At 41.2% G+C, this 12,220-nt stretch overlaps 2 protein-coding genes and 1 long non-coding RNA gene across 20 annotated transcripts in view; 2 read left to right on the top strand and 1 right to left on the bottom strand.

Moving 5' to 3' along the window:
* The window catches only part of Usp54 (ubiquitin specific peptidase 54), a 119,712-nt gene extending 115,247 nt beyond the window's left edge, over positions 1-4,465 (top strand). For 11 of the 12 annotated variants that reach the window (XM_063239316.1, XM_063239315.1, XM_063239312.1 and 8 more), the window contains 2 exons: positions 589-775; positions 3,189-4,465. In XM_063239316.1, coding sequence (XP_063095386.1) covers positions 589-775; positions 3,189-3,688 — 687 coding nt within the window. In that variant the 3' untranslated portion in view covers positions 3,689-4,465. The remainder of the gene's footprint in view (positions 1-588; positions 776-3,188) is intronic. The other variant, XM_063239317.1, reaches the window with a different exon arrangement.
* LOC134473788 (uncharacterized) lies at positions 1,822-6,612 on the bottom strand. Its single transcript, XR_010044211.1, has 2 exons — positions 6,120-6,612; positions 1,822-3,697 (listed from the first exon to the last, which is right to left on the bottom strand). It is a non-coding gene; the product is annotated as an uncharacterized LOC134473788 (long non-coding RNA).
* The window catches only part of Ppp3cb (protein phosphatase 3 catalytic subunit beta), a 53,961-nt gene continuing 47,668 nt past the window's right edge, over positions 5,928-12,220 (top strand). For 2 of the 7 annotated variants that reach the window (XM_063239333.1, XM_063239332.1), the window contains exon 1: positions 5,929-6,132. In XM_063239333.1, coding sequence (XP_063095403.1) covers positions 6,048-6,132 — 85 coding nt within the window. In that variant the 5' untranslated portion in view covers positions 5,929-6,047. Of the gene's footprint in view, positions 6,133-12,220 lie in introns of all 7 variants that reach the window. The other 5 variants (XM_063239328.1, XM_013156786.2, XM_063239330.1 and 2 more) reach the window with 3 other exon arrangements.

Below are 12,220 nucleotides of genomic sequence, written 5' to 3'. Positions count from 1 at the left end.
TTCTTAGAATATGGCACTAGGAGGATGAGTTTGGAAGAACATCTATTTAATTTTGGGTGTATTAATGTTTCAGATGTTAACAGGCACTTTTTTTTTCACATGAGTCAATAACTAATAAGGTATAAGCACCCAACACAAGAGCAAACTTGACACGCAAAGGAAGAAGTGCTTCTTAAATGTAGCAATGGCAGGTTAGCAGATGGAATAGTTTTCAACTTTGCATTTTAGCAGGTATATTTTAGTGCCAAATACTTAAATACAGAATTTTTTTTTCATTTTCTCAGCATTGATTCATACTCTTTTCAACTTCTATTGCAATCTTCCTGATTCTACTGTTAACATTAAAAAGTTTGCTAAAGACCTACACGGTGGGTTTAAGAAGGTGAGGCAGATGATAAAAACTGGTGCAGGGAAGTGGATCTGAAATTTGAATTTTGTAGAAGGACTGACAAAGTAAATAGGGTCCCTTTCTAGAACAAGGCATGTTTGTACTTAGTTCCCTCCATCCCTCCCTCTGTGTTTACCTAACCACATCCTGCTGTGTGTTAATCCTCATTTTTGTGTTTTTTTGTCTTGTCTCATTATAAGGATTCACCCAACATAAGGAGAAAGCCTTTGGAAACCGAGAACCGTTGTTCCAGCTCCTCTTCCCTCCCTGTCATCCGTGATCCTTCTGTGTTTCTCCTTGATTCCCAACTCCACCTTCCCCAAACACAGTTCCTGTCCCCAGATGCCCTGATGCCCAGCATGGCAAGGGAGCCTTATAGACTCCAAGGTAAACTGCCCAAAGTATAATGTTGCATGTTACAGTGTGTTTCAAGGGGACTCTTAAGGGTCAAATTAGTAGGTTGGGTGGGTGGGTGGATGGGTCGGATGTCCCAAGTTGGAGTGGTGTAAGGGTATAAACTACTGTTTTAAGATTGAGCATTGATCTCTATGAATTGTAACTGAATCATCTCTTAGGCACCATGGTTTTTTAGATCAGAATCTAAATTGGCATCAGGCATGGTGGCACATGCCTATAATCCCAGCACTTGGGGAGGCTCGGGCAGGAGGACTGCTGTGAGTGTAAAACCAGCCTAGTCTGCATAGTGAGGTTTATTTTTTCTTTTTCTTTTTCTTTTTTTTTTGTCTTTTTGGATAGGGTCTTGCTATGCAATCCAGGGTTGCCTTGGGCTCACTTTGTAGTCCAGGCTGATCTCAAACTTGCAGTGATCCTCCTGCCTCAGCCTCCCAAGTATACATAGTTTAAGGCTAGTCTGAGTTGCATAGCAAGACCCTGTCTCAGAAAAACTTTTTTTTTTAAACACATAATTCTAAATTGGCATTCCTAGAATTTGGTACCTCATGAGAATGAACTATTTTAGTCACAATATAACCTTTTAAGTGACCAATACCCAGTGTTTGGGATGCCTCCAAAGCAGAAGTGTCATCTCTGTTAACTAGTTTCTCTCCTATTCATGGAGTCTCTTCTGAGTGGGGGAGGTGTGAAAGGATGAGGAGTGAAGGGGAGCTTGGAAAGACCCTGTCCTTGGATTACCCATGCCATGTGAACAAACCCAGATGATCCTGGGAAAAGTGGAGAGCATCATTCTGGCTTTCAGTGACCCTCTACAGTAAGGCATTTTTTTTCTCCTCCTTATGGCCTGAGGCTCTGGTTAAAGGCAGTATAGGAAAGGGAGGTACTACTGACACCCAATGGGAAGAGGTCTGAGCTGTTGCTAAATATCATACAATACACAGGGCAGTGTCTCCTCATTTCCAACCAAGAATTATTAGCCAGTGTTGTAGTCAGGGGTTTTGAGGAGAACAATCAGAATCAGGACACAGAATTTATAATTTTATGATAGTCACCCAGAGTTTAACACAAGAAAGTACAGAAAATCTGTCCACGATGCTAAAGACTCAGAATATTCATCCAAGGGCCTGGATCCCACAGCAATGGCCTGCATGAGTCCAGATGAAAACCTACAGCCCATAACAATGCCTCCGATGAGTCCAACTGGAGGGCTACAGCCCACAAGAAGGACTCACGCCAGTATGTTTTACGGATCTCCGCTGGGAAGGCTCAAAGATCAGCGATGGAAGCTGGAAAGTCTATGCCAGTAGGATGAAGGAGCTGTGCTGGTAGGTTGAGGGTTCTACACTGGAGCCAAGAAGTCACACTCATAATAAAGACCAGGGCTGTTCTGAAAAGCACCACAGCCATCCTCAGCGACACGGAGGTCCCAAGCTCCTCCAATGATAGAAACGCCAGCATGAGGAGTTTCTCCTGAAGATTAAATGGCATGTCTTCCCTTCTGGAGCCAGGAAGTGATGCTCATTGTAAGGACCAGTGCCCCCCCAAAGTGAACCATAGCCACTCTCACCAACAAGGTCCTGAGCTCCTCTGTTGACAATGGTCAAACTCTCACTGGGGAAGCTAGTCATGACAAGCTCCTCCAGAAGAACCAACGGCTCAAACAGCAACACCTAGCTTCTCTTTCTCCATGTCTGTATTTATGCTGGCAACTTTCCTCAGGTGGAACATCTACGCTTAGCACCATGCTGATTTAATTCAGCTGTTGTTAAGTTGACTATCAGTTTTTAATCCATAACAGCAATGATATCAATAGTGTCAATATTGAATAAATTCATAGAAAAGGCATTCTATATTGTATATTTAGGAAGAGTGGTATGAACAAAAGATTGAGCAGGAAAGTTAGCACAGGCAGCCTTACTAAAGGTACCGCCACGTTAAGAAAAGCTAAGTAGGGGCTGGGGATTTAGCTCAGTGGCATAAGCACCTGCCTTGCAAGCAGGCAGTTGTGAGTTCGATCCCTGGAAGGAAAAAGACCGAAAAAAAAAAAGAAAAGCTAAGTGAGACTAGAGTAGTTGCTCAAGAATTAGTTATTGCAACATTAGTATATCTGCTATTTTGGGGGCCGTGTGTGTGTTAACAGGAATTATAATGGAGCAAGGTAAGTATGACAACATTTAGGAGACTGTGTAATTTGTCTAAGTTGACAGTAAGAGACTTTCTTTTGATATAATTAAGAATTTTAAAAAATAAAATTAAAAGCAAAACTAGGTATTGTATGTATGCTTTTGCTGGAATAATGAATTGGGTAGAACAGTCAGGAATGATCTGTGGAAGGAGAATTATTTTATGAAGATACTCAGTCTCTGGGTTTCTTTTCTTTCCTCAGGAAGTTCGAGGAATGTCCAGCAGTTTCTGGCTATGTGTGACAGGAGTGAAACTTCCCAAGGGGTCAAGTACACAGGAAGGACTTTAACCTATCGGAGTCTCCCCCATCGTTCTAGAACTGATGCCTCCTTGGGACCCTGGTCAGAGCCCAACCAGCACATTAGGGCCAGACTCCCAAGTACCCCAGGATGCAAGCCTCAGCTAACCCACACTGCCACACTAGCAGAGAGATGCCAGAGCTTCCAGGTTCCTCATTCTCAATCCTGGGGAGATCTTTTCCATTCACCCCACCACTCTTCCATTGTTCACCCTGTGTCCCCACCATCCAGCAGTCTTCATTTACCCCCGAGGGCAGCTTGGAACGCAGCCTCTGTTCCAGTGTCACGAACATCTGGTCCTCGAAGAGTAGATATTCCCCCAGATGACGACTGGAGGCAAAGCAGTTATGCCCCCCAATCTGGAGTCAGGAGGACAGGAGAGAGAGGTTTCTGTTTGTTTTAGCACATGGCCCTGGAATAGAGCAGAACAAGGCTAGAGTCCTGCAGCACAGCAAATGGTAGGGCTCACCCCTTGCCTGTTTTTTTTTTTTTTTTTTCTTTCCTCTATAAAACTACTGTGGGAAAGTTGGTACCCTGCATCCCTATCATGGCTGTGAGAACTGTCAGTTTCTCCAAGAAATACCAGGAATGTCTTAAGAGACCTGCCTGTTTTGGAGGAAATATTTTAAATTCCAACTTAGATTTCCTTAGCAAAAGGAAGCAGATGACTATGTAGGACTTACATGAGCCACTTTAACATCGAATCTATCATATTACTCTGGAAACTAGCCCTTCCTTAGTGTCATAATGTCATCATTTTATTCTCAGATACAGTTCTGCCCCTGCCTCCACCTCATCGTCTGGTTCCTATTACATTCCTAAATTCTACTCTGTTTTGTCCATGTATTCCTTTCATTTGACTATCTTCTCCATCTCCCATCCTTGGAGGGTCCTGACCACACCATTCAGAGAAGCTCACCTGCTGAGGTATTATGTGTGGCCTGTCAATCTTTCACATGCCCCAAACCTGGCGTGCAGAGGTGCCAGCATATTCACCATTCTGAAAAGATGGAGTCAGGAACACTAACAAACCCCTTGTCCCCAGCAGCAGAGCCATTACTGCCACTTGCTCAGTCGCCATTGTAAACCCTCAGTTCAGCTGATCCCTTTTAGAGCCAAACATACTGTTTTTGTAAAGTATTTTTCATTAATAAATCTATGAGAGATATATTTAATGAAATTGTTGTGATTTTTCCCTTTTGTGTGCTCTTGCTCTTATGTATTATGGTGGGGAGCCCTGAAGATAGGTAGATAGAGTATGTGATAGATAATGTTGTGACTGAGTGAAAGTGAGGAGAAATAGAGTCAAAGGATATACACTCAACATAGGAGTCAGTGAGCCCTTACAGAGTGCCTTTCTTTGTTGTACTGTTGGTGGCATGTTTCCTATCCCTGTCCTGCCCTTGTAACCCAGCATATTACTTACATGCTCCCTCCATTCCTGAGGGAGATTTTCTGTGTATTCAAAGTCCTATTACAAATGCACTGCTAGTCTAGGTACTCTTCGTATCTTCCTCTGCCTTACATGTTTGTGATACGCCTTCTGTTCTTCTGTCCTCTCCTCCCGTGGCCTCCTTCCCATGGAGAGTTATGGCACTTTCACACCAGAAAGATCCATTTTCACCCCTACTTTACTCCCGAATCTCTTCTCTAAAAGATATTTTGTGGGCTTACTTTGCAAAAAATAGCCATTGATTTTTCCTTCCTCTTTTATTTATTTTTTTAATCCTAAGTCTAAGGATTATTGAGATTGACACAAAGAAATAGGATGCTGAGACCTTCATTCTATTGCTTACCTAATTATCACTAATCATATTGAACAGAGTGGGAGTACATGTTTTATTGAGTAGGAGGAAATGCAGGAGTTTCACACTCCATCCCACTTGGATCCTATGCCATCGAACTGTCAAACCTGATAGCTGGTTCCTGTCCTTGATTTAAGCACACACGTCTAATAATTATTGATGGAGTAATTTGGTTCTTTTTCCTATTATTCCATTCCCCCCCAATGTCAGTCACCTTGGTATCTACAAAATTTCTGTGTATGTGCAGGAACATAAAACTAATTTACAATTCCCTTTTTGGTTTTCTGCCTGTTTTCTTAGTGAAACAAAAGGGAAGCTATGTCCTCAGAATTCTGTGAAGTATCTGTTGGTGGCATTCCCTCATTTCTCTGTACCAATTTTGATTCTTAACCCTTGGACCATAGATTCTTACTCTGTGCCTTCAAACTCTTGACAATGCCAGGCTCTAAACACGGGGGCCTGAATACTATTTCAAACTCTTGAACGATCCTGTGTCTGCTGTAGAACCTACAATGCCTCCTCTATTCCTCTGTACCGTCAACTCTAGTAGTCAAACTCGATAGTTGTTATACATTTGTTTATTTGTAGGAAGTTCTAAGGTTGGATCAGGTCTCTCTATGTTACAAGGAGCCTGTGGACTTCCTTGCACTCATTTACTACACTTTTAGCTAGCTAGCTACCAATCGGCCCCTCTGCTCACCGTTTCTGCATGCAAAGAATTTCAACTTGATCCCTTGGCTTCGCGTTGGTTCTCTCCTACCCTCAGTAATTTTGCCCAAGTCCCTAGAGTCTGTCCCGCCTCCGCCCCCGCGCGCGCGCGGTGCATGCCGGTCTTAGCCCCTCTGAAGGGAAAGGGTCCGCCATGTTCCCCGGCGGCGCTGCCGCTTGGCTCTGGTAGCCGCCGCCCCCGCCCCCAACCCCGCCCGGCCCAGCGCCTAGCCGAGCCCCGGGCCCAGCATGGCCGCCCCGGAGCCGGCCCGGGCTGCACCGCCCCCGCCCCCACCCCCACCGCCCCCTCCTGGGGCTGACCGCGTCGTCAAAGGTGAGAGGTGGCCGAAGCCCTGGGGGCCTGGCGTGAGGAGCTGTGTTGAGGGCGGGCGGGAGCCCGTCCCCTCGGGTGCGGGCCCGACTGGGCGAGCGAGTGACTGGCTGCCTCCCTTGGGGAGTGGCCCCTGGGCGGTCCCCTGTTGGGCTGGGCCGAGTCGGTGGCTCCGCGGTCCACGGTTTGCGCCGGGGCTGGGGTTTGCTCTCGGGGTTTCCTAGCCCGGGGTTGGATGCGACTGCTCGCCGCAGTGAGCCCCTTTCTCTTTCTCCGCGGCCTGTCAAAACAGCGCCGGGGCCACGTTTAGCTGCCTTTCCCGCGACAGCTGTGCTCCTGGCTGGCCGGGGCTGACCGAGGGATTCGGAGACCTTCAGCCACGCGGGGCCGGGCGAGGACTAGTGAGAAATCACCTCGGCTCTGGCCCACGCCCGCTCCCCGGTGACAGCAGTCTGCCCCTTCCGCGCCTGCCCAGCACCAGCCGCAGGGGTTCGTGCTCGGCCCTCGGGTGCCAGCCGGCGTAGAAACAGGGGCGCCATATGGGATTGGACAAAGGGTCGAGGCAGAATTTGGGGACGGAGGCTATGCGTGCAGAGTAAGAGAAAGCATAATGGGGAAAAAGCAAAGGCTCGGGAATAGGAAGAAATGGTAGAAAACCAGCGACGCGTTTGTCAGAGGTTACTTTTCCCATATAAACACACTCCCACACACTGTCGAGAAGTTCAATGTTTCTGAGCGAGGGCGGAATGTATGGATGTGCATCCACAGCACGTGAGCAGATTTATCTAAAATTTATCTAAAATTAAGGGCTAATTAAGAGTTGTATGGTATTCTGAGTTCCTTGCGAGAACTTGATTAAAAACAATTTGAAAATTTTACCATATATCTTAGTAAGTTAAAATCGTTGTAGGATTTTTAAACTACTTCTACGTTTTCTTTAACAAAGATCCTCGTTTTGTTATTATTCTTTATTCAGCTTCACAAATGTACTGGCGCAATATGTGAGCACTTAGTCCACTTTTAAAATGTGACCCAGTGATTCCATTATATTTAAAAACAAAACAACCAAAAAACCCCCCAACAAAACAGCCTCTTTCCTTAGTGTGTTTTTCTAGTTAAAATTTTCAATCTGAGTCTCAAAAAACAGACACTGATTTGTATGCAGGCTTATGTGGATTTTAAGAGCTATTGTATCCGTTGAGTCAAGTATTGGAATGAGCTGAATAAAGTGTTATGGACAACTTGTTCTGAGAAATCTTTAAAAAGAAAAGAAAAAAGTTCAGGCATTCATCCTGTCAAGAAATCTTGCAGTTTTATGGATGTGGAGACATTGGCTGCCTCATTATTTTATACTTGTATTGTGAATACATTTCCATGGGCACTTTTCATCAAGCTATTAGGTAACCAGTTACATTCTTGAACAATGAATTTATGCTATCCTTGTGCTTACGAATCTTATTGTTACTTGTCATATATGTGGTAATTTTTTTCCTGCATTATTTTAATGCAGTAAAAATGAGATTCAAAGCATAAGGCAGATTCCTTAAGGATAAGATGTGAGTCTAGTAAGTCATGTTTATAGCTTATTGGTATGAAATAAAAGCCATTTGATTTAGGTAAATAGCAAAGGAGCTTGTTGGCATAGAAAAATATAACTAAAATATGCTTATCAATCAATGTTTAATTTATCAGTATTTTTTTTTTTGTACCGGGAATCGAACTCACAGCCTAGCACTTGCCAGGCAGGCACTGTGCACTGAGCTGTGTCCTCAGCCCTTATCAGTAAAATATATAATTAAACTGTTGTATCCTCTTCACATTGACAGCTTTCATTTCATTATGGAATTTATTAGCCAGTTAGAATTTCTGATAGGGAGCACGTGTGTAGAAACGGTGTATAACAGATTAGTTTGCACTAGAGTCTTGTCTCTAGCTTGTTGTATAGTTACTTGGAAGTCTTGTCTTTGCTACAGTCCCAAAATTCCAATTTTAAATTTCATTTCCAGGCCTCTTTTTCGCCTTTTACATTCAGTTTTGTACTATTTGGTGATTCTGAAAATTAATGACCACTGCACTTTTTCAGTTTAAGCTGAACTTGTTAAAAAATGTAAATTTGTAAAGTTCAGGGTGTACTATTTTATACCATTTCATAGTAATACAATGAAAGCAATCATTGGTATTAAATACAAGTAGTCTTTTACTCCCTGAAACTTTTTTTTATTGTATCTAAACTTTATATTCTATATCCTATTGAGAAGTCCTGTATTTTATGGTTACAGTATTGTTTTGGTTTTCCTTATTGTGTTTTTTACTTATTTCTTTTGGCAGTGTTGGGCATCAAACTCAGGGCCTCAGGCACACTTGACAGGCACTCTACAACTGAGCTATACCTGGGCCCCTTGTTTTTTTTTTTGTTTTTTTTTTTGTTTTTTAATTGATACTGGGGATCCCAGCCCGATCCCTTGTTTTTTAAATAGTGCTTTTTACTACCAGTGTGCAGTCCAGATTGGCCTTGAATTTACAATCAGCTTGCCTTAGCCTCCTCAGGTCTGGAATTTACAGGCATTCACCACAATCTCCACCTTGTTGGATAAGATTTAATTTTATTTATTTATTTTACTTTTTAGACAAAGAGCTTTGCTTTGTAGTTCAGGTTGGCCTTGTACTGACTGTGCAGTCCACACAGGCTAACTCATGGTAATCTTCCTGCCTCAGTCTCCCCATTGCTGGAATTATAGCTGTACACCATCACATCCAGCTTTAAAGAGATGCAGATCTTTCAAAGTTTAGTATTAAATGCCTAAAATTTACTTCTTGTGACGTTTGAATGATTTAAATACTGTCATTGATTCATGTATAAATGTGATAAGCTTGTGACTAACATTGTTAGTAACAATTACATGTCACTGATTATGTGTGATTAGGTTTCCTGGTTAAATTTGGTTCTGAGCCTAGTTTAGTTGCTGGCTCAGATCAAATTCTTTCTGTTTTGAAATTGATAATCAACTTCAAAAGCAAAGAGAAAAACGGGGATGGAAGAATGAAGAAAATGAAGGGAAAAAACATTATTTATATATGATAGTTAAGATAGTTATACTACTAATTTCTCTTAGTTCATTGAAAAGAAAGGTTTGTGCTAATATTGTTTGGACAATTAAATGCCTGTATCTTGTACTCTTAGTGACTAATTTACAGATAACAATATGTAATGTATTAAACATTGTTACTCTCCTATTATCTTGTTTTGAAATTTTTTCTCTTTAAAATTAAAAAAATTTAAAAAATGAAATTGACCATAGCACAAATGAATTGGGTGAAATAATCTAAGCCCATTTAATTATATTCTGTTAAGCATTTTTGTTCTTTAGTTAAGTTGCAAATAAGAAATAGAAATAAACTAGGAGAAAACATATAGCTGTATAAACATGCTTGCTTTACTTCCCATCAGCAAAACTGGTTGGTAACTAAAACCCAAAATGAATTTCAATGTATTTTCTCCTCTCCCCAAAATTTACTTGACATGAATTGTTCAAATACTTACATATTTTCCACGATACTATAAAAATGTACATTTTCCATCTACTGTAGGTCCCAGATTTGTAAAGCTATGTTGTCCTTGAAATTACCAATTCTGTTAGTCACAATACAAAAATTCACCTTTATCATTTAGAGAGCATTGTCTAAATTGTGTATATGTTCATTTAGTAACTCCAATGTGACAATTTTATTTTACGTTCAACATTTTCTCTTTATGGCTAGAGTTCTTTGTTTGTTTTAGCTATAAATTACCACACTTTCAGATTGGACCAAATTTGTGAAGTGTTTATGTTTTGTTTTAGGCTGAATGTATTTCTAAATGGGCAGCATTAAGATTTTTTAGGTTCTGTTTTCAGCTGTCTTCTGAGGCCATTTGGCCACACTTGTCAGTATCTTAGTTTTATTGGGACTGATTAATTTTCTTGTCTTCTGAGGCCATTTGGCCACACTTGTCAGTATCTTAGTTTTATTGGGACTGATTAATTTTCTTACGTATTTTCAGATGACCCAAAAGCTTCTTCAGTGTTTACTAGTTGTATTTCATATTTCAGAACAGTTTGAACTGTAAGTTTCGTGCATAAAATATATTCTGTAGATTTACCTGTGTAAAAAGATAACTCTTGCCCGGCGTGGTGGCTCATGCCTGTAATCCCAGCACTCACTTGGGAGGCTGAGGTAGGAGGATCTTTGCAAGTTTGAGACCAGCCTGGGCTACAGAGTGAGCTCAAGGCCAGCCTGAGCTGCACAGCGAGACCCCGTCTCAAAAAAGACAAAAAAAAAAGATAACTCTTAAAAATGATTTTTGTTTTTCTTTCCACCCTCATCAAACTTTTAAACATACTAAAATAAATCTTCAGTGCCTTGTGTCCAAGAGAAAGCAAAGGAACAGAAAATATAATGTATGTGTGTATGAGAGAGAGAGAACACTATGGTAACAAATTATCTTAGAAGGAAAATGCCAAATAGGAAATACAGATGCTCATTAGAACAGTAGAAAGGCAAAAGCTTCAAGTTCCAGAGCTATTAAATGAATTGCCAAGAATTGTAAGGAAAAGTTTGATGAAAACAACCTGGATTTATTAAATGAAGTATTTTTTAGAGTCAATCATACGACTTCATTGCACCATACAAAGAGATGAAATAAGGTGATGTTAATTGAACATCCTTATATGGTATATAAAATTCTGAATCAAAGAACTCAAATAGCAACTGTTTATTAATTTCTGCTGTATGCTTTAAAATGGTGGTGAGCCAGCCAAAGTAAGAAAAGATGAAAAGCAGCCCTGATCCATCGGGAAGTAAATACTTGTAAAAAAGTTTCTTAATTTCATATGGACAAGCATGATTAATACTTGCCAGTAGAGTGGCATAGTGAGCAAGTGTTCTGAGTTTGAAGGGAGATAGTAATGACTAGAGTGGAATGATCTAGGAAGGGTTTTATATAGGAGGAAAGAAGCCTTTAAGGATAGGTAGAGTTGAAATATGCAGAAGATGGTAACATTTACTTGTTTAACAGGCATTGTGCTTGGGATTGAAGATGCACAATTTTAAAAGATGTTAAATAAGATAGATTTTTTTGGAGTGCTGGCAATCTAGTGGGGGGAGACATTATAAATAAATAATATGAGGAGTTGGAAACAAGTCCTACTAGAATGATAATCAGAAGAAATTGACTATTGCCGGATGTGGTGGCTCACACTTGTTATCCCAGCACTCAGGAGGCTGAAGCAGGAGGATCGTTGCGAGTTCGAGACTAGGCTAGGCTACAAAATGAGCTCAAGGCCAGCCTGAACTGCACAGTGAGACCCTGTCTCAAAAAGACAAAAAAAAAAAAAAAAAAAAAGAGGAAGAAGAAATTGACTATCTTAATTTGGAAAAAAAAAAGCATCACTAAAAGGGTAATCTTTTGAGGTAGTTGAAGAATAAGTCTGATTTCTCTAGACAACATAGGAGTAGAGTAGAGAAAACAAGCCAAAAGGCATAGAGTTGCATATGGCAATAAATGTAAAATGTTTGGCAAGGAGTGGCGGATGAAGTTGGAAAGGATCTTTTGTATACCAAGTCAAGGAGCTGAAATTTAAGGTAGTAAGCAGGGATGGCCTTTGGATGATTAAGGGCAAAGCTCTGGAGTTAAACTACCTGGATTTGAATCCTAGTTCTAAGGCTAGGATTCTCACCATGAACAAGATACTTAACATTCACAAGCCTTACTTTTCTCCTCTACAGAGTTAGTAAAATCTTCTGAGGGTTTTGGGAGGTTAATGGAGACAGTGTGTGTGGTGTGATTAATGTTAAGTATTGCACATGAAAGTCTTCACTGTTATTATCAATAGGTTGTTTTTGTTTTTTGAGACAAGGTCTCACCATGCAGTTCAGGCTGGCCTTGAGCTCACTTTGTAGCCCAGGCTGGTCTCTAACTCGAAATGATCTTCCTGCTTCAGCCTTCTTAGTGCTGGGATTACAGGCATGAGCCACCACACCCGGCAATTATCAACAATTTCAAAGTCAAATAGTGACCCTCATTTTAGTTTTTGAATGATAACTCTGGTCTTGT

The sequence above is a fragment of the Cavia porcellus genome, unplaced genomic scaffold (assembly GCF_034190915.1).
Source record: "Cavia porcellus strain 051 isolate PalLab524CR breed Dunkin Hartley unplaced genomic scaffold, mCavPor4.1 scaffold_28, whole genome shotgun sequence".
NCBI lineage: Eukaryota > Metazoa > Chordata > Mammalia > Rodentia > Caviidae > Cavia > Cavia porcellus.
Note: the sequence above shows the minus strand (reverse complement) of the source record. Positions and strands in the feature narration are given on the sequence as shown.